Raw genomic sequence first — 27978 nt, forward strand, 5'->3', positions numbered from 1 at the left:
CCAACTTATGCAGGAGTTTTGGCATTTTCCCCTAATGGTACTAGCAAGATTCTCCCACAGTGTATTTAACCACCCAGCCTGCCTTACCTGAAAAGAAGCCACTGAATAAAACAGATTGAGAAGAGCCCTCGAAGTTGCATTTACCTACAGCTGGAGGGTCCCATTCTGTAATAAAGATGATGTTGGCTAGAAAATGCACACTCCAAAGCTCCAGTGCATGAGTTGCCACCTGTACTATGCACAAAAAACACTTTTTCAGCACAGATCACAATGAAGCTGGATGTGGCTTAAGTAAATATGAGCTGTAGGAAGAAGCCTGAGCACTCTGTAGAAAGTACTAGTTAAGGAGAGCTTTAGCAATAGTTTTTGTCATGGTACTATCTTTACTAAATGAGGAATACAGCTGTATAGACCCTAAGAAGACTCAGAATTAAGAATTAAAGAAAACTTCTTAATAGTTAATGGAAAAGTTACTGAGAAGAGAAGCTGGCATTTTCAGAAAATCACTCCAATTTCCTAACCAAATTTATTGTAGCCGTTGAAAACACTTATCTGGATAATCAAGTATGCAGTAATGGTAACAATAAGTAAATACCATACTCTCCTGACAGTTAAGTCCTAAATTAAGATCAGAACAGTGCCTGTAATTAACAGGCCAGCAGTCAACAGTCAGTAACACAAAGCTGAGCCAGTCTCCAGTATCTAAAAGCTACAGAAGCATTCAAGAACTTAATAAATAGGTCAACTCATTTCTGTACAGTGTATCAGGTATGATTCATCCATAAAATGAAAATTTTCATGTTCACACACAATTATTAGAAATACTTATATATGTTATTATAAATATTTAATGTCCAGTTAGATTGGCAATATTAAGATCACTTTATTTTAAGCCTTATGGATTTTGAAAACACAAATAAAATACTTGTTACAAAATTCCATTTGCTGAAGTTTCTTCAGGAATATACATCAAGCATGACCCCAGCACACAGATAAACGACTCTTACAGACAGCATTACATAGAGCAATAAATGTTAGTGAAAAAGCCAGTCTTTCCAGATATTTTACAATGAAAAATTCTCTTCCCCTTGGCCACAGCTATTATTTGACTAAGTTTTTAATTTCTTTATTTAAAATAGCCATGTCTGAATTTAAAATGCGTAACCAAACCAATTGTGGAAGTCAACAGGCACTCAGAAGCCCCAGACGGGAGAGTAAGCACTATTTTTCAAGTTCACTAGCTCAGGGGTAAAAATCCCTGAGAGACAGAAATAATTGAATCCATTTTCTTTGATGGAAAGATGCTTGTCAAGGGACATTGTCAACAGGCAGATGTAAAGATAAACTGTAAGGCTGAAGAGCAATAGTAAGACAGAGCAAGGAAAGCAATCTGTAGTGCTAGGTAATGAGGAATGCTTGGTGGAGCAGCATCATGCGACTTCACCAAGGCTGCCTACTTGCAAGAAAAGCACTCAGCAGAAATATATGCAGAGATACAAAGCACAAGATGTGTAGGTGCTTGTCATTAACACGGAAAACAGTGTGTGCCAACACTATAATCCCACTTAGTTATAAACAGTACGCAACTGACCTCAAGAGTTAAAATACAAACAAGAATAAACAAGATATTGTGCTCCCATTTCAACGTCACCATCAGGACATTTATTACGTGAAGCCAGTAGATTAAGAAACACAGATCCATATGTACTTTCTGCTCCTCTATGCCAGTACAGAACTACTCAGCAATAAATGTTTAACAGACCAGGTCACTAAATTCTCTGGGACCTGGAAACTGATCTCAGAAACAGTATGCCTCTAACCTTCCACCTCAAGTCCCTGAGTTGCTGCTGGACATCAAAACAGCTTTACTGCTTCTACTTTATGAGTCATACCCCTGCAGTGTCCTGTTCCTTGCTACATGCTGTGACACAGGTCCCCAGCTACATCCCTTTCCTTAAGCCTGTTGGGCGTACAGAAGCTGCACCACTGAAGGATGATGCTGTGCTGATTTTCAGTGTTATTTAACACGGAGGCAGGTCAAGCTAGCTGCATCAAGCATGAGTTCATTCACTAAGGCTGATGTGAGCCTTCAGAGCAGTGGAAGAAAGCCAGTCTCTCAGGTTATTGAAACATCCGGAGCATTAAGAAGCCCATTACATCTGAAGGATGTCAAGCACCACAATAAGCAACACTAGGAGGAAAGTGTGGCATAAATGGTGAAAGCAAGTCCAAGCAGACTTCAATCTAAAGAATTTAATCCTAAAGTTAATATACATTTCACAACCAGTACACTTAGCCTATGATCAGCCACAGGTTTAAAACTATTAGCAAATAAACAGGAGTTTTAAGAGCAACCTTTAGGTTCTGACCTAAAGATCTATAAATACCACTGGGGGGATGATCTAGCTTGAAATCAGATTATCTTTAAACTAACTAGAAAGCAATCATGCTTACGAGAGGCCCTTATGCCAGTCACACTTGCTCCAGAACAGTGCAGCACTCTAAAGAACAGATGTTGACAGCATGTGCACTGTGCTATTTTAACATTGAGTTTCCTTATATTATTTATATCACTTCCTTAAGAGGACAGTAGTTAAACCAAGCTACCCCAGCCCCACTTCAGCCCAACCGTGCAGCCAGTTTTATGCTCAGTTTACCAGAATCTGAGGAGCAAGTTCTCAGAGATTTGCTGATATGTTACTTTATCAAAAGGCCTCAGGAAAACAGCAACTAGAGAGGAAGAACACATCAGCTTTTCCAGCAAGGCATTCTCCACTGTGCTTACCCTGAGGAGGAGACACATAAAACTGTCACAGTTTGATTTGTGCTAGCTTTCCCTCTGCAAAACCATTCTATCAGGGCATTTGTTCCACACAGGGATGTAGAGTTTTGTGGAAGGACTGCTGTTCCAGTTCTCTAAAAGGACTCTCCAGACTTCAGGCTTCTGCCCTAGATTTAGGTCAATAGTAATTGGACATGTGTAGAAAATGCACAGGCTCAGTTCAGTGTTGCCTAATTAATTTCTTAGTCTGTTGATCTGGCAGTCGCTCTACAAAATAGAACAGTTGGATACTTAAAATTGTACTGAAGAATACCTTATGACACTAACAAGCCTCCCAAAAACTAAGCCCAACTCTTTTGGTATTAATGAAATAAATATTTTAAATTGCCTAGAGTACAAAAGTAAAATCAGTTTTCTCAGGTGAGACTATCAGCTCGGTTCATTAAAAGAAAAAAGATCAAGCGCAGCACAGAAAGTAGAAACCCAAAAACTTCACCTAAGGAGACTTCCTTAAGACAAAGCACAGAACTCACAGGTGCCAAAGTCTTGCAACCTATGGAGCAGAATCAAATGTACCAACTTTCTGTCTGGGACATTATATTCCCGATCAACTGGTGAGCATACCGACCACAAACTAATGTCTCAGCCTGAAAGAGAGAGTTCTGCACATTATTTTGATCAGTATGAGGTGCCTTCCAGTATGTAACTGCTCTTGGACTAGCACAGTCATGATGAAGCTCATCCACTGAAATTACAATTAAAATTCTTTCTGTTCCTAGGCTTCTGTCACAATTTTATAGTCAACTTGCTTGATTTTTTTTTTTAAATCCTTCTTGAAGGACACAGAATAGCCCCACTGCTGAGTCTTGCCATCCTGCCAAGCTTTCTGTTGGAGCTCACTTGACTACCATCTATTCACTGCACCACAGGTCCCATGTACTTTAGGTAGTTTTGGCTTAGGCCTAACAGCAAATGAGGAAAGACAGATGCCTCTCTGCAGGAACTTTCCTCAGTGGTGGTGACCCTGGGGGTTGAGCTGGCAGGGCTACCTGAACTTTACAAAGTGGCTGCTCTACAAAACAGCCACATGAAACTCTATTTTCATATTAACTGAAGTAAAATATTTACTTCAGATCAGGAAGTATTGTATTTTTTGATCAAGAAACAAGCTCAGTGCCTGAGTAGTTTTATGGCATTTTAAAGGTGACTTAACATGCTTACCGTGATTTAAAATAAAAACACATTCCAGTTCCTTTCCCTAAGAAGCGAATTCTGCCAATAAAAAGGACCTGAAGACTGAAATAAACTCCAAGTAACAGTACTGAAAGGGAACATATCTTTTTGCCAAAACCCTTATATACAGGGGCACTCAGATGGCTGTTAAAGTAAAAACAACATACAATATTCGCAAAAAAGCTTAATATAATCTTTTGAGTCTATAAACTCTAAACAATAAATAGGAAAAGTGTACATGGCACACCAGAGCAGCTAAATATTAAAACAAGTACAAATTGGTAACACCTATATTGTCACCAATAAGTTTTGTTTCACTACTGTGATATAATACAAGCTTAATATACAAGGTGTTTTTACAAAAGAAAACCACAGAACAAATTTAATACAGAAAGTGAGGGAGAAGGGAAGACAATAAATAACAAGGCACAAAAATCTCTCTTCCTGCAACCCTGTAAGGCACCACTTGTGCAAACATGAAAGTATCAAAACCTGTAGTGGAGACATTCTAGATGTGTTTAAGTAATTGGATAATATATTTTAAATGTGACACTATGCTTATATCTTTGAAAATAAAAATGCTTATGTTTCAAAAATCAAATTAGTGAAATGGGTGAATTAATAGCCAAATATAAGAGTCACAGATGGTTTCTCCCAGACAGCTCCACAAGTGCACCTTGATCTTGACCTATACTGGCCTTGCTAAGAGTCCTAGATCCAATATGGTGCAGAGGGAAATGCTGCCAAATTATGTCAAATTGTGCACACCAGTAATTGTGACAAAACACACTTCAGGGATTAGGATGAGAATGAAATTATTTTCATTTGAAACCAAAAATTATTTAAATCAAGACATAAAAGGTCAGTAGCATTAATCTAACATAATTAGGGATCTTAATACCCAAAGTTATAATTCATACCTCTAAGAACCAGGCACCAACATTTTTCTTCCTAATTCTATTGCCTGCTCAGAAAATCTATCATGAGACAAATTTCAAAAAACCTTCTCCCTTACCAGAAGATAACAGTTACATAGTTAAGCATACAAACTGTAAATTTCTCCTTTTTTTTTTCTTATGTTCCATGGTCTCTACTGCATCCTGCTAGAAGAAGTTTTTGTCCTGTCTCCAAATACATAGAAATCTCCAGATACCAAAATTACTTTAAATATGCACAGGATGGACAAGTTTTTACAAGATGAGAAGGGTTTTCACGAATAACCAAAGTTTTCTTCTAATAAAACACTTAGGAAGCACTCAGTTTCTCGTTAGCTTCAGACATGTGACTTTTTTTTTAACTTGGGAACAACTTTTTCCAGAAGTTTTGCTTGCATTCTTGCACCTTGAACAACACAGTAAACAATCTGAATGAACTTGATTATTCAGTTATTGGATAGTTTTTGTTTCTTATGTGGCATGTAACACCTAAATAACTTGGCACAAATCAAAACACTTAAGGTCAGATAACCTGCAGCTTTAATGATGTTCAATATACTGAGCTGCCAGAGAGGAAAATCAGGTCAATCTATTATATTTTAAACAACAGAGCAAAAGGAAGGAAAAACAGTCTCAAGTGATAAGTTAACATTCATATAGCTATTTGCTGAAAGGCTGTGCCAGCTTAGGCATGCTTCATTCTTTATATTCAGTCCTGTTTTAAGGGTATAAAAATTTGAGCAAATACAATGTAAACAGAGCCAGGTAGACTGCAGTAGTAAAGGACAAAATCATTGATCTGTCAGTTTTAAGGCCAACTATTTATGATTTGAAATATGTCATACTTTTCCATGGCACTTAATACATTGAAAGTTAGTACTGGGTGACACTAAGCGAGGGAATACGTATTCATATGAGATATATACATGTAGCCTCAATTCCTAAAATAGAAAGTTCAAGTTTTCTTGTCCAAATAAAATCAATTTGTGAAAGACCACCTGTGGTTTCCTATACTGAACAAAGTAGTATTACTATTTAAATCAATTTAGTGCAAACTGACCTAAGTCCAAAGACATAACATTCCTTGATTTTCAGCCACTACTTACCAAATGCCCCTATTTCTTTCAAAAAGACAACTACATCTTTTTTCCCCCCCTTAAAAGAACAGCAAACACTTGACAACTAGCATGCTGTTCTAGTCTACATTAACAAAACTTGCTGATATACAAATCGTGCTTTGGTCATGCAGCACAGACCCATCCTGAAAATGACCCATCTCTCCATTTAATCAGTCTAGAAGAACACAATGCCAGATGTCAATTAGCAGGTCATCCTGGCCACTCCGTACTCCAAGCTGACAACGGCAGGCTCAGCTTTGGAGAACTCGGACACAAGTTCGCTGTAGCGATTGTCTGCTGTGTTGCTGCCCTCTATGGTTCGCACGGCGTCGTTCACTGGCATCGGCGGCTGCTCCTTCTGGAAGCACGGAGGGGATTTCAGTGCCACGGGGGCAGGATGAGCCGTCTGCTCCTGTTCCTTCACAAGGACGGCATCTGACCGCCCGTTTCTCTGCTTTAATTTCTGAAATACAATGAACAGTTACTAACAGCAGGCATGACCCTTTACTGATGATACTGTGATTTTAAAGGAAATGTACCTTTCTTTTGCTGGGCCAACTCAATGTCTGCAGAACTCTGTTACACACCTTAGCTTAGATATGTAACAGTACAAACATTAGGCCATTCCTTATTAATTTCTTCCCCACAGTTTACAGCTGATGCTACAAGCACTGCTGGCTTAAAATTTGCAGAAGGGCAGAAGACAAAGAACGCCTATTAATATCCCTAGAGAAGGACAGGTTATTCCAGGCTTGTCCCTTGTTTGGTTGCTATCAAGATGGAAATACTTTCTGGAGTAGAAGCAGAGGAAGACAGACCTTGGTATTGCAGCAAGCAGGGATCCTGCAATTTCTTAAAGACCAAGAGTCTCTTAGTGACAAAGCAGCTTGATATCTAAAGCCCTTCTATATTTCCTAAAAGCCTTCTAAAAGACTCTTCCTTTAGATCTAAAACATGCCAATAGAGTTTGTTCAAATGCATGAATACTCTAAAAAATGTCAACTAAAACACAGGAAAGGAGAAAAGGATGTATCCTGCCAGCTTGAGCAAGAAAATAGGAACGATTAGGATTAAGGGATTCTTCAGTTACATGGTTTGGGTTGTTTGCTTGTTTTATTTTTAATTCAAACTCACTCACCCAGTAAATGTGAGGTTGCACTACTTAACTGAACAGATTTGTTTGTTGATGTGTCTGTATTTTATTAGAACTGAGACTAAATCCAGAAGAGTGGTGTCTCTTGGCATCAACTTTATATAGATGGAAACAGCAGTAGCAAAGTCGACATCAGTATTTCAAACAACTACATCTCATGATCTCTCAAGTGACAAACGTAGGCTCAGGTGAAGTTAACATCTTGGAATGAGGTTCTAGAAAATTCAAAGCTGAGACTTTACTTTCCCTCTTGCTTATTCTTTAGATTGCTTTTTGAGTATTCTTCACCTTGCTGCTTCAATTGTACAAAATTTTTAAAATATAAAATGAATATTTGAAACAGTATTAGATTAAGTGACCTGCATTCCATTACTTTACAGTAGGATCAGTTTAATAAAATCTTTCCTCCTAGAAAAGCTGTACTTCCCCCCCCCCCCCCCCAACATAATATACAGGAGTTGTGTTAACATTTCTGTCCACACACACGTATAAAAACTGATAATCAGAAGACTTCTGCATTCCTTAAAAGCCATTATTCTGAAGTTTCAGCACCTTAACTGACTGTAACAGAAGTACCAATCAGCCTTTCCTGGCTGTTTACTGCAGCACCTAGAAGTCAATGATAGACATCTGATCTCTGGATTAAGCCCTGTCTTCATAAAAACATTACAGTGTACATGACCCATAATTATGATGGCTTACAACAGCATGCACCTGCATATGAAGTTAAAAGAAGGACAATACTTACTCTTTCCATTTTAGTAGCTATAATAGAAATAAAACATTTTCAGTCTCCTTACTTTAGCAGCACAGCTGTAGCTACATGGATACCTTGTTATCCAAGACAGTTTAATGTAGGCTAAGTTTCTGTGAAACTTGCCTTCAGTAAGGCTTTGATAGCAGCACTTCTACATAACAGAGCTCATTAATAAAGCAGAATAAAGAGTGCCTTAGAGCACTCATCATAGAAGAAAGCAGTGAAAGTCCAAGTCACCATTACACAGAGTAAGTGACAGGCCATACAGCAGTGACATTCAGGTGAAAACCAGCTGCACTGTAACAACTATAATCTGAAGAACAGGTCACAAGGGCACACACTTATTTTGTAATACTTACAGCTTCCAGTTCTTTAATGTCTTCCTCCAGTTGTTTATTTTGCTCACTTGTATTCATGATAAAGTTGAACACAGACTGCCTGGGATGCATACTTCGATCAAACTGATGATACATATTTCTCCAAAACCTGCACAAAACAGATAGCTTTAAGTATGCGAGACAATGACAGAGCTGAAGAAAAGATAATATATCTTATTTAAACTTACTTAAAATTGAATGATACTGTGTTAGGCTCCAAAAGCGTTAGTTCTGGAGAAAAATCCGGATTATACAGAGGATTCTGATATTTCTTCTGTTCAGCCAAAAGGAATGGCCACAAGGAATAGGTCTTCTCTTTTAGTCTTAAAGCAAAAAGAGTTAGAGGTCAATACACTTGACTGCAAGCAAACAAGCAAAAGATAACTGCTTATGGTGTGCAAGTTTTGCCTACTTGAAACAAATACTTTTAAAATACAATGCAAGAGGAACTGATAAAAACTTCACAGGTATTTTCCAGCTAAATGCATTGAAGATATCTTACTAATACTTCTAAATGAGTAGTCTTGAACAGGTAAAAATTTTAAGGTATCCTAAAAAGAGAATGGGAGAGGAATGACATGATACCTCCTAACTTAAGCTTACCTACTTTTAGAGGGAAAAAAAAAAAAAAACAAAAAAAAAAACCACCACAGACAAGCAGGAAAACCTCAACTTTCCCTATGAAAAAGAAGATGTGATTTTCTACCAGAATTAGAAAGGCTGTCTTCAGCCTTGTTCCCTGATGCAGTTCAACATAGGTTTCAGTACTACCAATCCTTCCTCTACTCAGAGCCTAAAATGAAGAAGATTCACGGAAGTTCTTAGTCTGCCAGAATAAACAAAAGACACATTACAATGTGCCTGCTTACTTTAACTCTTCTCGTTCTTTTTGACAGTTTCCAAGGAAGTTACCAAACTGGCATGAATGGACATGTTCATGGATTTGAAGGAGGAAAGCTTCATTGTACTCAAAGGCTTGTGGAAACTGCTCAGTCAGATTCCACACACTTTCTAAAAACTGGGTGAACACTGGCGAGATCTCTTTTGGATCACCATCCAACTGACAACATCTGAAAAAGATTCCACAAACAGACTGAAACTGGTTTTAGAAATCAAGAAAGTCTTAGCTGCTATTGTTTTTAAATGACAGCACCTTGATTTGACGCTACCTTTGATTTGGAAATTGAGTGCCTAACTTCAAGAACTGGGGCAATTTTTGAATAGAAATAAGTCTATATTTGACCTGTTTTTCTGACTTTTAAGTAATCACACATCTATATTAAGTACAAAATAGCAACATAAGACAGTTAAGTTCCTTTGTGTCTAATACTGCCACAGTCAACATATGGAGTATACCAGCTACAAGCAAATTAATAAGCAGTAAATAGCAGCAAGGCTATTGTCATAGCTGATGACAGGCAGATCAAGGGAAAAAACAGAACTCTTAACATACAGGACTTCTAAAGGTAGGTGTGACTTCATCATCAAAGTAAACATAAATGCAAACTTATCTTTAAAGACAGCAAAACTATGTGTTTCATATTGCCTAAATAGCTGGGACGTAGCTTTACATTGGTTTTGCACTGTCTATACATTGGTGCAGACCTTGCTGCAGTCATCAGCTTCTGCGAGCAAGGCACCAGTAGCACTAACATTTATGTCTGCAATATAAATCAATTATCCAATAGGTATAAACTGCAATACACTGTAGACAGCAGAAGTGCCTTGTCTACTGAAAACAGCTTACTCATTGCTGAACTGGTGCAGTGTGGCTAGAAATGCAACATATACAAGCTGTCTTTTGTTTAAGAATACTTAGCTCAGTTTGCTGTATACACTTTACTATATCAGAGGAGTGAACTACCTGTCAGAGAATTTGTGCCCAAAGGAGATCCAGTCTTTCTCTATCAAGACCTAGAGGGTAAAAAAACCAAAATCTCATGTAAAATATTACTCAATCTTACACCTACAGTATTAACCCCACAAGTTATCAATATATTATACTGTAAATCTGAGTAGAGTAAGTTACAGTAAAAACAACTATTTATCACTTTGTAGCTTCTGTATTTTCTTGGAAGCTTTTCATAAGATTCTCTAAATACATTTGTAAAAATTAGTAAAAAAAGTTAAGCAACTTGCTAATCAGGTAACTGATAATTTTAAGAAAAATGTTGCATGACTTCACTAGTAGATTATTGACTTTCTATGGCAAAGAAGAAAAATGTTAGTACTGCATGCTGGCTGTCATAATGTACATAAAACCAAATAATATATTCTTCCTAACATTCATAACAGTAAGTTTGTTCATATCAACACTATCTTGTTTTATCACTTCAGTCACACTATCAAGCACCAAAAAGAACACAGTACCTTCAACTGAAATTGACAGAAATTCAACTGAAAGGAAGGATTAATCAAAACCCAAAAAGATTAAATTACTTCCCTAAAGATTCTCACTGTTCACAACAAATTAACCCTATTCTAATTCTTCCTCAACTACACTTTCAGTGCTTGTAATACTTGTGGCAGTTTGTTCTAAACAATACACTGAATTAGTTTTATGTACTATCCTTGAGATGTTATCCCATAACACCTTGCCTTATCATTGCAGAACACTGTTGATGTTCCTAGTCTAAAATTTGGAATAATTGTACCAAAATTCTTCTCTCTATATAAAAAGATGAAAAAAAAAAGATTGCTTAGACATCTTTAAGTTTCTATCACTGGGGGAATTGTCATTTTTAGATTTTAAAAATGTTGTTTTACAGTAGCACAGAGCTGCTGTAATTTAGGATGTGTGCTACCTCACATAAGTACTTTGGAATCCTTCTATGTCATAGATAAGGGATTTGCTGGGATGCAAAAGGCAACCATTGCAACATTTCTGCAGGATGACTAAAGCAATCTGCTATTTGTATTTCAGTTTTTTTGATTTTAAATATTTTCTTCAAGTAGCAAATATTTCTGTATGAATTATTTATCAATATACTGCAAATCTCATTTTACACTTTTAACTAAAAAAAACCAAAACAGTATGCTTGCTCCCTTTCACACTCAAACATTTTACATCCTTTCTTTACCAAGGAACAACTCAACATTGCAATGGTCTGCTTACCATGAATCCTTTGATTGTTCTGTAATAGGAATCTAGCAAGAGAGCTCCAAGGGAACAAACTTGGGAAGTCCTATCCCAGCCATCTGAACAGTGCACCAATACACTTGCACTCTCAACTGCTATTGCCTGCAAAACAGAGTTGTTTCTTAATCAATTTTCTTTTCCAGACAGAAGTAAAAAACTAACTAACTAAATAAATAAAGAAAGAAGTAAATAAACTAAAAAACCTCTATTTATTTTCAACTCATACCATATGCCATCTTATTTAACAAAGCTAGAAAAATGTTTACTATGAGGAAAAGATTCAATAGGATCAGAAAGTAGGAACTTGTCTCCTTAGAAGTATAGAAAACTCCTTGAAAAGAAATTCCACTACCACATTTGCATGAACTTACCTCTACAGGGGTTCCCAGTTCTCTCTCTCTCCCTTATGAAACTAAATTTACAAGAAAACCTAACAATAATTAGATTACACATTACTGAGTATAGATTAAAAAAAAAAAATTACATGAACTCATCATTAAAGATACCACTCGTTCATCATTATGCTACATAAAAGTAAAGGCCTAGGAAATGCTCATTAGCTTCAGCTCCTGTTGGCTCAGGCATTTTTGAGGGTCATCATTAAGACAATCGCCCACCTTTAACAGAGGTAACTCCTTGTTATTTCACGTAGCAAAAACAAAGATCCAGGTTTTTTCTTTACCCATTACCACCAGATCAAGCCCTTGGCTTCATAAGTGCTTGGCAAAGGCAATTGTTCCTCTGAATTATTCACAGAATCCTATTTCCTTGCCAAATGAGGTCAGAATAACCACCTTGGCTGTTCTACAATTACTGCCCCAGTTCAATTTTTCAGAGTACACTAAATAATAGTTTGTTCCATCCACCAGCAAACTGGTTACACTTTTCAAAAATACCTAGAGAACCAGAAAGCATAAGAATCCCCTTGTCTCCTAACAAGATGAGCAAACAGCATTCATAAAATCCCAGAACATTGGCTGGAATGTTTAACATCTCCAACCATAAAGAAACACATAATATTTTAACCATCATATTAAGTGCACTGATATATATACTAAACACCTATCTCCAAAAAAGTCAACTGCACATTTTTACACATTGAATAATATTAAGCATCATTTTTCTGGAGGAAGTCAACTTCCCACCAAATAAAGAAGCAGTATGCAAGTTACCTTGGCTAGGAAGACAGCAGCATCCAACACAGCTTTGATGTGACGCAGCCATCCAGAATTCTCCAGACCAGACAAAAAGTCATTGACAGACAAACCCCTTGTGCCACTGACTGAAAGAAACCAAGAGTTAAAAAGCCATAAGCAGTTGTAGCTACCTACACCCTGCCATGCAGAAAGAAGAATCATTTCATGTTGTATCCCCTATATTCTAAGCTGAATGGTGGTTTCCAGAAAGCTTTCTAATCAAATGGTTAAGGGAGGGGTACTACAAAATGTTCTCCAGTCAGAATTCAGCTCTGTAGAACTATATAACCATGAGCTGCAAGAGTAAGATCTTTGTGGTTTTTTGACAAAATAACATTCCAGGTAAATACACAGGTTATCCCCACCAGGAAGCCTTACTCTTGTCACCATGGAAAGCAAAGCAAATGTCAAAGCCTCGTTGGAAATACTTAATTAGTACTAGGAAAGTAGCTGCAACCAGACAATATACACAGTTCAAGAGTAGTCACACTGCCAGAGTTTCGTCACCTCCACCCTGCACAGGAGAATAAAGTAAGTGCAGTACAAGAACACAGGGCTGAATTAAATCTACTGAGATTTTGTCTACCTTCACACTTGACACACTACATTTCAGATTAATCTCTACCATTCCTCCCTAATATACTTGGATCCTCTAACAATAATGGCAATTCAGGGAGCAAGGAAGAACTCAAATTAAAGGAAAGATGCTTTGCAGTGTAGCAGCAAGAGATGCAGATGTAGAATGAAAGGTTCTCACACAGAACCAATTCACATGTAAAACAGATAACCTGTTTCTTGTACAATTTTGAATAGTAACTCACACAGTTACTATTCAAACATGACAAACTTCTGGAATTAAAAAAAAAGTGCTGGCTAACATAACTTCAGCTATGTGTAATTCTAAGAGAAGACACCCAAGGCTGCTAGCTACAAAAATACCTGCCTCTTCCACAGTGGAAGCCTACTTTCCACTACAGTTAACAGCTAGACTTGATGATCTTAAAAGTCTTTTTCAACCTAAATGATTTAATGATTCTAAAGCATTGGGCCCCAGATAAAAATGCAAAGGTTCTGTAGATGAAAATCAGCAGTAGGAATACAACAGTTGCAAAATCATCTTTATCTCTGGCCATGGAAGGAAGTGAGTCAGCAGCAAAAGCAGAGAACAAAATTTACCAAAACATTCTGTGATGCAGCTTCATATCAACAAAATTTACCAAAACATTCTGTGATGCAGCTTCATATTCAATCAAGTCCCCTGCTGTAGTGAGGGCTATAAACTCAAATCACTGCCTCCAAGAGCTTTCCTGTACCTGCACTAGATGTTTCTCAGCTTTCAGTCAAACAAGTGTTGGTACACTCCCCACTGCTCAGGAAGATTCATAGTGCCAGGTGCTGATCAATACTATGACAGGCTTCCAAGTAAGTATTGCAGCACCTTTTCTAAACCCCACAGATCTTCATCATCTACAAAACTACCTAGCAAACCACAGCCCAATGAGGTAACAGAACATCAAGAAACCCCAGGACAGAAGACCTACTTTTAAAGGTTAGTCTGTAAATATCAGTAAAAGAAGTAAAAGCAAGCTAGCTTTCCCCTGTCTTTTAAAGGCATCATTAGGCAAGAGTTCTGCTTCCAAAAGATCTGGCACATGGAGGAAATAGATGAGAATGTGAGCAAGCTGAAGGGATCAAGTCATTCTCTATACCAGTGGTTCCATACACTTGATCAGTCACAACAGTACACAAACAGGTCCACCACTCTGTGGTAAAGGAAAGAAATTGAAAATAGTCAAGTATCAGGAAATTCAAACATCTGCAGAGAAGAGACTGGACAGACAAAGCCATGGCTAGACGTATTCTTCATGGCAGCACACCTACACATTCTGTAACTTATGATTTACAGCACAAGCTTTTCAGCTAGAAAATAAACAGGCTTCTAGCCCTCAGTTTGTTTTCACCCAGATACTGCTGTCAAAATCTGCTTTTGATCAGAATTTTCAACTTGTCAGAAATATTTCACAACTAGTAATTCCCCTTTCTAGCTAGATTTCTAGATTTTTATAAATGAAGGCTCATAATAGATAGGATACAATAGATAGGAACACATATGTTGAGCCCCAGGAGTTACTTTCCATTTCTGTGAATTAACACAGGCATTTTTATACTAGCTGGTGATTAAATCAAATGCAATGGTACTGGTCTAAGTCTTATATGCTGAAAAAAAAGTTATTTTCCATTTCCTTATGGTCTTTTAAAAGGTAAAACATGATTTATGGTACCATTTACAGTACCAGTCAGATAATTCAGCTACTTCACAATAAATAGGATCCAAGATAGTTCTGCTTATATGGATCCTACCATAAAAAACACAAGCCCTATGTGCACATGAGCCCCAAAACCTCAATGTTCCCTTGCTGGATTGTCATTATTCACACTACTAGAAAAGCCTCAGACAGCAGTTCAGGAGGTGGCTAGACTTGCAGAGTGAAGCATAGCAGGTTGCAGGCAGGTTTTTTTTTAACAAATAAAAAAACCTAGATAATCCCTTGCCCTATACAGAAAACTCTATATAACTCACAAAACTCCCTCAGTTAACACACTTCCACCATCAAAATATACGCAACAGATTGCAACATCTGCTGAGCCTTTTCCCCAAACATTTTCTGCAGAAACTCCCTCTTGACATACCCAAAACCCTTTTGCTTATCAATCCTTTCTGTTATATAACATTGTAATTTAAATACATAAAACATGAACTTTGTATTTAGTGTCACAGCTACAAATTTAGTCTATGTGAAGTTTCTCCCATGAGTGGTGTAGTCTGCTCATCCATAAGAGTCATCATGTTCACACTGAAGAAAACTATTTTAGAAAAGTTTTGAATCACTGCATGCAAGATATTTAATTAACAGCTGAATCCAAAATGAAGACTACACTGTAAATCCCCCTAGCATGCTCCATGTGCATCCATGTACAAAAGGATGTTGGGAAGGATTTTGTCTCACATTCAGCTTGACAGTGGAATCTTTAGTTTCTGAAGGAAATCAGGCAGAGAGACACAGAGCCAAGGAGCAGGACACACAACAAACAATGAATAACAGTTGTTTGTTATAAAAAGCCCAAACAACTGAGGATAGTCCCAGTTACAGTGGTGCTTGAACAAACAGCATCATTGGTATCACGCTCTGATTTGAGAACATTCAGTCCAGCACATTCAGGAGAAGTGAGTACACAGAAGCTAAATGGCATTTTCCTCATTTTAAGTTGTGAACCATTTTCATGGCATTTTCTTCCTGATCATTCCACTGACGGCACATTTCTACAAGGGGCTGAAGAGTAAATTATTGCAGACATCCCTAAATTTTAAGGGTCCTTTCTACCCCTGAAGATGCTTCTAAAGTGGCATTCAGCAAAACTCTAGTGAATCATACAGACTGAAAAGACGTAAAACCACTGTATTCATTTACCAAAAAAACTTACGTGGAAAACAAATAGAGATTACTCATTATTTTGTTCAACAGTGTTTAAACACACCAATTCTCCACACAAGGAAAAACTAAAACATATTCCATACCCTTAAAGATACAGACACATATTTAGTAAGTATTGCTGGTGGGATGCCAATTCAAATGGAAGGAATATGAAATCTGTGAAGTTTAACTGTGTGATGCACACACTTCTGCATCAGACATTATTACACAGGAGCAAGCCTCTTAAAAAATTAAAACAACAATTAAGTTTTATTAGCTAGTTTCCTAGAATTGAACGTATTAGTAAGAGAAAGGGGGATTATGACAAATCTAAAAGCTCAAGCTCAGGATCATGCTTCTCATCTTTCCTTTAGGAAAAACACAGGCAGGAATAACCAGAAAGATCCATATTATCAAAGCTCAGCAGGATTCTGTGCACAGTGCCTGAAGAATAGGTTAGCAGCACATCCAGGACCAATGAAAATAAAGATTACACCACTGGTCTGTAAGATTTCTTGATCAATGTAACATCATGTCTTCACCAAAACAGGCTTCCATACAAGTGTAAACCTTCTCTGTCTCTGGAAATACTTGCATAATTCTGGAAGCCAAGCACTTACACATGTATTGTGTGTCAGGTGTGGAAGCCTCACTTCTGCCACTGTATTCTAATCTCAGAATCCACAAAATGTCTTAAATTTTCTCTCAGCTGTCTACCTAAAAAAAATATTAACAGAATTATGAACACAGTTCTGCCTCTCCATTTTCACCACCAGGAGGCAGGCAGTGGTATGGTGAAGTGACTCATGTTTCCCCCTGCCCCCTTCTCTACAAATATCTACAAGCACACAAGTGGCTCACCAAGTTAAAGAGCTGAAATTTTGTACAGACCATATGCTCACTGTGAATTCCATGGAACAAAGTGCCCCTTGGAGAACTGATATTCTGTAAATGAAAATATATCAACAGGCACACACTTGGAAAACAAGGCAGTCTTTCTGACACACTAACAAAGCTCACTGAAGACATATGTGCCATTCAATTTTCTTCAAAGTAACTCCATTCAGTTGGGTTTACAGTTTGAAGGTCAAGGTTTAAGGTAATTCATTACCACAGAGCACATCAAACTGGTACTAAACACAGAGCTGGAATAACCATAGAAATGTCAATGCCGTTTGTGTAACCTATTATTAAAGACTTCAGAAAAACACTTGCCTGTTGTCAAATACACTATTTTAGTACAGTTAAAACATACCTTCCAGGAGTTTTTGCAGGCTAGATCTCATTACATGAATATTTTCAATGCCAACAAACTGGAACCTAATGTTTGAGTAGTTGTCTTCGTTCTCATAGCCCTTCCCAGCAGCTCTGTTAGCCATTGCATTAAGCTAAAAAGAGGAAAATAAAAATACTGAAAAACATTATTGGAATAAAAAAAATCAAATTAAGAAACAAAAGTCAAGCAATTTCAATTGAATACATTGGGAAGAAACCCAAAAGAACACATAGTATAAACAGATTCTAATACAGCTTGTGGCAAATCAGCTTAAAAACACTGAAGTATAAAAAAAGGACAGTATATACATATAAAAAATAGTCTATATTTAGACCTGACATGTCTGAATAATGCATTTAGTAATTCCCGTTCCCTTCTCCAGATTCCTAACTAATAAGCCTTTATTTGTGTCCAAACATTTCTGAGTAAAGACACTACAAACATCCCACCTACAAAGGAAAGAGTAAGACACAAACATTTTCAGCTCCTGTGTTCAGACATTTGAGTGAAATTAATACTAACTGAAATGAAAATGGATCTAAAGAGTGAAAATTAGCCACACATTATAATACAGATAGTAACATACTTTAACTTAATAAAATAACATAATTCAGTTTAATTAGAAAGTGATGAAGTATGATGGTGAGGCACTAGAAAACACTGCCTAGAGAAGTTGTGGATCCTCGAAGTGTTCGAAGATTGGATTGAGCTCTGAAGAACCTCTTCAGAGGCTGGAGATGATGTTTAAGACTTCTTCTAACTCAAGCCATTCTATGATGACCTCAAAATGCCAAAACAGAATTTCCTCTACTTCTTCATTTCTGAGACAGTTTGTACAAATCATTTACACAGAACATAATACTCTCCCCCATTCCAAAAGAAACCACATCACAGCTCACCATTTAATGAATTTGACTTCAAACAGTTAAAATTATCTGGATCCCACTCAACTGTTCACTTCTAAACTATGATTTAAGTATATTTTTAAATGCCCCTCTCAAAGTGTAGCAGTATATTCAGAGAATTCTAGCTGAGTACTGGGACAGGTTCAACTTCTTTAAGAAAGCAAGTAATTAAAGCACCTGAACAGAGAGGCCTAACTTTATCTTTACAACATTTTTGCTCATGGTGGACTCCTACTTGGCTCCAAATTTTTCAGAATTACATTGTACCCCTGCACTCTAATATTCAGGAGGAGAGGCTTGTCTGCAGCACCAGAAGTACGTACCTTGGGCCTGGTGTCCATGACATACATGTAGCGATTTGAAGGATTTGCTTTACTGATGGCTTGCAACATGTGCTCATCTTCCAGGCACCTGGCACTGAAACCTGAGAGAGGTTGACTGCATCTGCAAATTGCAGCCTGCCAGAAACAACAAAGAACAAATCAGCATCACTTTAATACCTGTACTTAAAGTGCTTTGCAAAATCTCAAAAGACACTGAAACAAATTGTTTCATTTAGCAGACAGCACCAGCAAACTGAATAAAGTTCAGGTGTTCCAACTTTTTAAGCACATCCCTTGGAAACGCTGAAACACAGTATCTACAACTTAAATCTAAGGATTCATCAAAACTGTTTTTCAGGTTCATCTTCATGGGCAAGGTATCAGTTTACATAATTGACATAAAAACTCACAACAGTACAAGCTGGGAAAATGATATTTTAGGAAAGCAAGCGACTCCCTTAATATGGAATTAATTATGTGTGGTTTTACTAATGCAGTCATGATTTTATTACTGCAAGTGCAATTTGTTATCATCTAATGTAATTTTCAATGATATGTTGTATTTCAGAAGGTATCAGGTACATCTTCAATTATTCAAATAATGATGTAATTATGTTCAAATCCACCTAGTAACTTCACATCCATCAGAAAAATTCTTTGTCACAGCAAGGTGACAGTACTCCTTCCACTGCTGAGACAGGTACATGCTGCTTTACACCACCCTCTGCAAAATCTTATTTCCTACCCTGTAGAATATTTTTAGCTTGTAAATAACTCCTTGAAGAACCAATTCTATTATTTTGTTAGCTCATCTGTTTGGGTTTTTTCCCCTACCATTTTGACCTAACAGATTTTATTCCTGACACATCAAGGGAGACGGATCCCTTAAGAGAAAGCTATCCTCAGTTACCTTAATGTTAGTTTTTGAAAACTTCAGTACATTCAACTGATTATCAACTGATTACTTAAGGTTTTCTTTTAAACTGGCTAGGCTTACTCTGCATCCTGTTAGGCACCACTCTGTCAGCTGTATTCAGGGTTATCCTGAGTCACATCCTTGCCATAGAAGTCACTGTACTTGAACCTCCTCACCAACCCTTGAACTACTGCCAAGTGTTGAGAAATACTTTTCAGCACATTTACAATAAAAGAAAGCCACACTATACCTCTTTATTTTTATGATAATATGACAACACTGGGAATCTTCCTTTGCTTCTGAACTTGGAGCTACCAACAATTATAGGCTTGCTTGCAGTTCTGGGAACATAAAGTTCTCTAGGATACGTTTCACAAATCTGAAAGACACAGACACACAGAAAGGATTTTATAGGCAAGACACAAAGCCTAACCTAGTTTTATTGTATTCAATTTGAAAGATGTAAGGTGAATTAAGACACAAAAGATAAACACTACTGTGTTTCTTTATACAAATAAAAACAACTCAAAGGAAAGGAGACAAGCCATGGATTAAAGTAGTACAAACTGGTATCCAAGTTACACAGCCAAGCATCACCATACCAGCATTCACTCTCAAGAATGAAACTCTGCAGTAGAATGCTAAGAATGTGTTTCAAATAAAATACTGAAATTATTTCCCCATTTTTAATACTTGCAGACTACAAAGTGAGATGAAATCTAATCTCAGAATCAGCCACACCACCACAACCAGCACTGCAAAATGCTAAAGTAGAATCCTGCTCAGGTAAGAAAGACATAACAAAGCTGTAGAGCACCAGAATCACTGGGGCTGGGCTTCAAACAGGTGAGCATCTCTCGAAACAATCCCAAAGAACCCACGCATCCATGCACACACACTCTCTCAATGATGCCTTGGAAAAACCTCAATTAGGAAGCTGTGAGATTGCTCACTGATTAAGGAGTTAACTCTACCTGCAAGTTTTTGCTTATATTGCAAGCCAACTGATTCCACAGCAATAAGTTGTTTTCTATAGGCCTCATCAGAAACAGATGCAGAGCAAAATGTGTTTCCATTACAACACTTACCTTGTAATCGCGATTTGCATCAGACAACTGCCAGTAATCATTTGGCACTCCCATTCTTTTATATTCTTCTGCTAGATCAATAAGCTGCCAGCCTTTGACTTGCTCAGATTCATTTTGTTTTGGATTATAAGAAAAGGCATACAGTTCTTCGTATTTTGCTAAAAGGTAAAGAATATGTAGAGAGAATATGTGGAGAGAAAGTCTTGGGCTTCAAAATTCACAGAAGCAAGACTAAATAATAGATACTTGACATGCTTGAAATACCTATTCTGCAACTATCCTACAGTTAACTGACATTTACAGATACTTAGTCAGAAGTAGGTTATGAAAGTTTTCCTGAGTGTGCTTGACCTATTTCAGAAGAGATATTTCTAAAGCCATAATGGTCACAAAATGAAGACTGACAAACTTAAGGCAAAAGAATTATTAGAAGACTTCACAGGATCTGAAAGAACAAACTGTTTTGGGAGGCAAGAACTAAAATTTACATCTACTGACCTTAAAAAAAGGAGGTTTTAAAGTTTCCCTTAAAAAAGAAATTCTTTCAAAAACTTTGTTTTTCCTAGTATGTTATTTACTTATGACAGATGACATTTTGCACTGTTCTAAGCACAAAGCAGAAAATGCAAAAGACCATACTGACAGATGTCTCTTGTAAAGCTGAACTGGTAATGTTATCCTAGCATCAAGATTTCAGCTTTATTTTTGAAACTGCATGAAATTACTAACAACTGATTTGCTTAGTGGGTTTTTAATCTATGGAACACACAATTAAGAGAGACTATACACATTTATATTCACAATTTCAGGAACAACACTAGAAATGCAAAAAACCATATAGGGATCTCTCATTCTGTTAAGGAATACCAGTGACATACAAAAGCCAGACAAAACAGCTTCTGAATTTTTATACTGATTAATATTTAATCAAAAAAGCCATTTATATACCAAACCTATGTCAGAGGTTACGTAAGAGATCTTTAAAAAAATAAATAGAAAATACATGGTTTACACACATACACCCCAACTTGTATCCATGCATATACTGTGAAGTCTTTTCCAGCTACAAGAATTACCTGTTCTTGAGAGCTGAAGCAAAGAATTATAAATGTCATGACAATCTCTCTCTCTGGGTACAACAAAGTGAACTATCCTGAAGTTCTTGCACTGGATGACAAGGGGGCAGCCAGAAGTAGTCAAAGGAAGTTTTTCCACTGCAGCAATGTGATGATGTAGTATCTGTGACATACAAAAACAGAGTAAGCTTGCTGAGGAAAAATAAGAACAGCATACTACTTAGATCAGCAGATGCAAGACAACACACTAAGCAATGCTGAATATGGATTTTGACTAATTTTGTCAGCCAGTTATAAAAAGAAATACATTTAGAAGCAGAAATCCAAGAATGGCATTTTGATTAGGATACTAAAATGTATAAAACCTTCATTAACCTCTTCTGTCATTTTGAAGTGTCTTTCTAAGCGCAAAACTGAGATATAAAACTCCACTGTAGTTGTTCAGTTTTCTTTTAACTTTGTTAACTGATAGGCTTATATCTCATTAGACAGTGTCCAGACAGGATATCTATATTTTTTAAGGATCTACAGAAATATACTTCAGAATTTTCAGACAAAATAAAGGAAGTAAGGGAAAATAATTCAATGTATGAAAGATACCAGAGATCCTGAGGATTTCAAAATTCCAGTATTTAACAGGTACAGATGAAACAGAGATAAGAAAAACATCTCCTATGTTACCTACTGTATTAGATAAACATGACAGTTTTTCAGCTAAATGTTTATGACCACTTTGGCAGCACTGTCACAGCAATGGACATACAAAAGCCCTCCACAGATTTACTGTGTGGCAAATCTGCACAAGATTTATGTAAATACATAGAAAGTATCAGCTGTTTAACTCTGGGAAGAAAAGCACAGATAACATTACCTCAACTGAACAAGATGTTCTTGATAGAATTTCAATTACCTCACTGAAGCAATCAAATCCTCTTAAACACCGATCAAAATTTGACAGGCATCTGAAAACTATGCTGCCAAACATGCTTTTACAATGCATGTTTACTATCTTGGAGACATTATGATAATTACACCTGGTACTTGCATTATCATCAGAAATGCAGTACTTGGAGTATAGGTTCAATTTCCCCAAAAGGAAACCTTTTAATGTAGTGCATAGGGAGATGCAAGCAAGTAATGCTTCTGACTCATGCTGTCCCCAAAAACCCATTTTGTATGAAAGGATATCAGTTTGGTTTGTACAAAGTTGTATGTTGTATCCAAGAACAAATAATAGAAAAATGAATTTTCTTGAAAGAACAATGAGGCACTTAGATAACCAGGATACAGGATTAAGGGTAATCAAGAAAATACACCTACAGGAAAAAAAAAATTAACAATAGCCAGGGAGATATTACATCCTGGAGGATGGAAGACTTAAGGCACTAACTCAGGTGAGGTGGCTGGACTCCAGTGGGAGCCACAGCTTGACGTCCATATGTGTGCCATCAGGGCACTAAGCATAAAAACTAATGGGAAGTACTGTACCAGCCAGCTTTGACTGCACAACACTGGTACTGATCAACAAGAAGCTGCAGCCCCATCTGAAACCTTTTATTCCAGAGATGAATACTTGTGAAGAAACAGCTGCTTACTGCTCTAAAAAAGTGCATACTAGCTTCAATATTCCCCAAACCTGAGATCTTAGGATTTTTGCTATCTCATTTAACCTAGACAGAATCTAATTACAAGGTAAGTTAATTCTGAAATTTTAAACCTGATGCTTAACCTATGTATCAGTCTCCCACTCCTGCCTCAGAATTATGGTGTAAGTCAGTTATTTAAAGAAAACCACCACACATGCATTCAGAAATACAAGTGAAAGCTACAGAAGAAATTACAGCAGCTTGAGGAAAAGTCATAATATTCAACATGACCTGATTTCAACTGCAGCAGTGTCACACAAGAGCATAACCTGTGAATTATTAACTTATTATGATACCATGAAGGAGGAGTGTAGAAAGAACAGCTAAGAACATTTTTGTAAACAAATTCAACCTTAGATCAGGAAGAAGAAATGCATCTGAAGAACTCATGCCTATGAGCCACAAGCATTCATTATCCTTACCCACGTCTCTCTCTGGCTTGAATCTATGAATAACAGATGAGTTGCTGTAAGGTACAGAGTTCCCGTCAGTGACTTATTGCTCGTGCTGAACCTATCCAGTAATTTCACCTGCTCTACCTGTAACAAAAAAGGGGAGGGGGGGAATAAAACTTAAGTTTGAATTTCTGCAGAAATTTAAATTCTAACTGAGCAAAGGCTCTGTCAGTTGGTGCAATAATTTTGAAAATGGTAGGAAACATAACACAGCACACACACAAGGCTATTCAGGCCAAACTAGAGTGGTCACAAGCTTTGAGACCAACTAGTTCAAATATCCTGTTTCAATACAAAAGCACTGAGCTTTTTTTTTTTTGTTTCAGTTTTTTAAAAAGTAAGAATTATTGATTACTAAGCTTTTAGGCTGCTTCCCCAAAACATAGCAAACAGACACTAACAATTTCCGGGTATCGAGATGCCAGCACTGAATTAACAGCTGATCTCAGCAACATGCTTTATTAGCTGTCTGCACACTCAAAGACATAAAGATTATACTCTCCTGACTTCCATTTTAGCTATGTACTGTCTTTTATAAATTCCCCAACTTCAAAAATCAATATTATTATAACCTTGGCTCATAGTCAAAATACATTCTTAATGAAATGTAAGCATTATACTAATAATTACAAAAGCCTCCTAGAAATTCAAGGACTGTGCTGGCATTTAAAGAAGATAATTCATGCTTGAGGCTCGCAAGGGCCAACAAGTCCTTCTGGTATTCTACCAACACTGCTACATCAATCTTATGGAAAATATTTCAAAAGAAAAACTATTTCTAGATAGCCTGTATTTTATCTGCTCCTCCAAACTCTAGGCTCCACAGAGTGCTCTATTTGAAACAAGCATTACAGGATTCTTTGCGTAAAAGAACAGGAAAGGAGTGTAGCAAATGGCTTATCTCCACACATTCCTCTATTTCTTGGCAGCATTGCCTCATTAATGCCAAGTTAAAGCTCTGTGCTACCATTAAATGCATGGCAGAACTCCAAAAACTTCCACACCAGCAAGACCAGCACCCAGAGGAGGCGACAAGGAGAGCCCACCGTTACTGTGCTGATATTAAGCCATTTTTAATTCCTATGTAGAGATGTATTTACCTACAAAAAGCACATACAAAAACAGGAAAAAAAAAATCAGGTATTTCTTATGGTCTAGAAATGTCTAATTTTGCTTTTGAAAGTTAAAAAAACAACTTAATGAATATAAAATATAATGAAGGAAATACATACTAGAAGTCAGCACTATGATAATATTCCAGATTTCAGTTTAGAAAGCAAAAAAAATTGGAAACTAGAAGCATCAGTACATCAAAATACATCATGCTGAAACCACCAAGTCCTCAGGTATAGAGTAGCATAAGTGAATACACTACAGCCAAAACAGAATCCGTACTGGGCAGATCTGCAGCAATAATTGTTCCAGTACCTGGCACTGCACCTCCCCAGCAAAGTGAGAAGTGCACAGAAACTGCCCCAGCTTTGCTCCAGTAACACAACCCACAAAATCCTGGCATGTGAGGTTTCCTTCTCCTCCATGTAATAAGGCAGCTTCCTCAAAGCTGTATTTCTACATTGGATGAGCACAGGTATTAGTGCTCCAACTTCCACTTACCTAGGTAAAGTCTACAAGAATTCTGAAAGCAAAGTCATAAATAAACTTTTCTTAAAGACAACTGAGTTAGATTCAGCCTCCATAGATGACACATTCATTTAAACTTGACTCAAACCAGCTTAAATGGGTACTCAGCTTATGATACACTTTTTTCTTTTGCTGGTTGATTTGATTTAGCAGTCAAACTAAGCAAAACTTCCCATCTCCAGGAGAAAAAATATCCATCAGTATTTTCACTAATACAGATTTGACTTCAAATATGCAAACAGGTTTGACTGAAGAATTTTCAGTCTTTTCTACCACAGTTTGCTTTAAAACATCCTTAAGGATACTATCAAGATTAACTGTACAACCACATATTCTTTACTTCACCACCACATTTGATAAACTGAGTTTGATCATTTGTTGCTATTTAAATATAAAACTCTCAGAAGTGATTTTTAAGTTGGCCCCACTTCCTTATTCAACATAAAATCTGTTGGACAGTTTAATTTCATAAAAGCCTACACTCAATTTCAGGTAGCTGTGTGGACAGTTCTAAAGAAATTTTAATTTCAACATTCCCAGCAAAATGAAGTTGGAGGAGGTACAAGACCTATTCCATCACCTTCTCCTTAGGGATAAGGTGCCCTGCACAGCAGTTAATTTATGCAAGACTGCACTGTTATTTCAAGTGTATTTCACTATGACTTAACTAAAGTTAAAAAACAGGAATGCCATCAGATTAGAAAAAGCAGGGATGTCTCAGAACAGCTGGCATGAGCTCCAACTTGAACCCACACACAAAGTGAATCTTCAAGACCCACAGTGCAGGTTGTACTTTACTATTCTTGCTTCCTATATGCTTGCCTATACACATTTTAATCAATCTGGATATTCCATAAACCAACAGCTTACAAAAAGCTAAGCGAGCAACAGAGCTGTAACAAAAGAAGTATCGCACTATTTCTTACCATGACACTGTTTTTTTAGAATGTATAATTTTTTTTGTATGAATGATAAAAATAATCACTTCAAGTAGTAAGTCTTTTATGTTAAAAATTCTGTTCAGAGCTCATTTCTCTCTTCGGTTCTATTGCTACATGAAGTATTTTTTTCCCCAGTACGGCCCCAAAAACACAATGCAGAAATACAATCACCTGCAGATGCAAAGAAGCCAGCAACCTGCAGCCCTTCTCGTCTCAATTTCAGGTCTGAAACTTAAAACAGATCCTCTGATCATCAAGACTCGTTTGCTTTAGTCTGGCTTTCATTTTGGAATCAGCTACTGACTGTAACAATACAATATTAAGTTTCTAAACAAGGACTTTCATGTTTGTAAATAAACAGCTGATAAAGAAACTTTATCTCCAATCTGTCAGCGTGATGCAAGACTAATAAAGAGACACTTATGGTAGTTTCATCAGAGACCTTTCTGTTTCACATATACACATGTATATGGAAAATAAAAGCAGCTATACACATTTATATAAAAGTTATGTAAGTTATTACTCTATTTGAAAGCCCTTTCCTTTATGTAATTATTGGTTGTGAATCTAGTACTGGGACATGAACTATGAATACTCCTTTTCTAAACATATCTATAAAGCTACTTTAAAGTCAGACTACCAGGTTCAGGAATGAATCACAATTCCCAGGACCCAACAGACAGGGAGAGTCTTTTCATCAACCTTTGCAGTCAGGGATGATGAGCAAGGTGAGAAAAGTACTGTTAGAAATTTAATTCTATAGAAGCCGTGACTTAAAAACTCATTTAAAAATTAGTCACAAGAAGAGAAACCTTCCTTTTGCATCTTCATTGTACAAAGAAGACTAACACACTAATAATGGGAAATAAAAGCCGTAAAAGTCCACAATGTCAGCTTAGCTGACATATTATTTAATAGCTTAACACATTAAACAGGCACTGACGGCCTGCGTATTTAACAACACACGCTGAAATATTCAAAAAGGAGAAAACAAATCGGTGGTTTTCACAACAGATTTGCCTCTAAAACTAGAAGAAGCTGCACGGAACTATAACCAGAGCGCACAAAACAACTGCAATCCCCTCCCAGCTCGCTTCTCCTGTTCCCCACTCCACCACAAAAACCCCTACGCCAGGATTTTTAGCGTCTTCCCCTTATTACAGACACGGGGCCACACTGGAGCAGCACGCCCAGAGCCCTCCACCCCTTCCAGCGGCACGGGCCGCTCCAGAGCCCATCGCGGGGAAGCACCGGCCACAAAACAGCAGCAGGGAGGGAAAACAACAACGCCCTCGCCCGCGGCGGACGCACCGGGCTGGGCGGCCCCTCCCGGCCCCACAGTTACCCCTGCTCCCCTGCCGCGCCTCTGCCGTGCCGCAGCACCAGGAGTACCTTGGTGGTGCGGATGTGCTCCATGGCGGTGCCCGCTCGGCCGCAGCCGCCTCCCCCCGGCGCCGCCGCCACAGAGCCGGGCCGGCGGCCGCTCCGGCTGCGCTTCCGGGGCGGGGCCAGCGCCGCGCCCCCCGCAGCGCCCCCGCGCGGCCAGAA

General features: G+C 37.6%; 1 protein-coding gene across 5 annotated transcripts; it reads right to left on the minus strand.

The window, feature by feature from the left end:
* Positions 1-858: 858 nt before the first annotated feature.
* Positions 859-27911, minus strand: MTMR6 (myotubularin related protein 6). Of its 5 annotated transcripts, XR_008435900.1 has the most exons (15): positions 27823-27911; positions 23816-23932; positions 21748-21910; positions 20672-20829; positions 19834-19962; positions 18668-18802; positions 17419-17551; positions 12667-12776; positions 11471-11596; positions 10220-10269; positions 9225-9425; positions 8544-8678; positions 8338-8464; positions 7207-7436; positions 6494-6531 (listed from the first exon to the last, which is right to left on the minus strand). XR_008435900.1 is itself a non-coding variant. In XM_053971411.1 (14 exons), exons 1-14 carry the CDS (start codon positions 27844-27846, stop codon positions 6271-6273), a joined length of 1869 nt encoding a protein of 622 aa, XP_053827386.1. In that variant the 5' UTR covers positions 27847-27911; the 3' UTR covers positions 859-6270. The 5 variants fall into 5 exon arrangements, 4 of the variants coding, with proteins under 4 accessions (XP_053827386.1, XP_053827387.1, XP_053827389.1 ...); XM_053971411.1 differs by lacking the exon at positions 7207-7436 and having other exon boundaries at positions 859-6531; XM_053971412.1 differs by lacking the exons at positions 7207-7436; positions 27823-27911 and adding an exon at positions 24816-24842 and having other exon boundaries at positions 859-6531.
* Positions 27912-27978: the final 67 nt, after the last annotated feature.

The sequence above is a fragment of the Vidua macroura genome, chromosome 2, assembly GCF_024509145.1.
Source record: "Vidua macroura isolate BioBank_ID:100142 chromosome 2, ASM2450914v1, whole genome shotgun sequence".
In the NCBI taxonomy this organism is placed as follows: domain Eukaryota; kingdom Metazoa; phylum Chordata; class Aves; order Passeriformes; family Viduidae; genus Vidua; species Vidua macroura.

Coding starts and splice junctions, on each gene's coding strand:
- MTMR6 (XM_053971411.1), bottom strand. CDS start 27,846: ATGGAGCACATCCGCACCACCAAG. Junction 8,465..8,543: donor ACAGTATCATTCAATTTTAA/GTAAGTTTAAAT, acceptor TGTTTTGTGCAG/GTTTTGGAGAAATATGTATC. Junction 6,532..8,337: donor ACATTAAAGAACTGGAAGCT/GTAAGTATTACA, acceptor ATTGTATTTCAG/AAATTAAAGCAGAGAAACGG.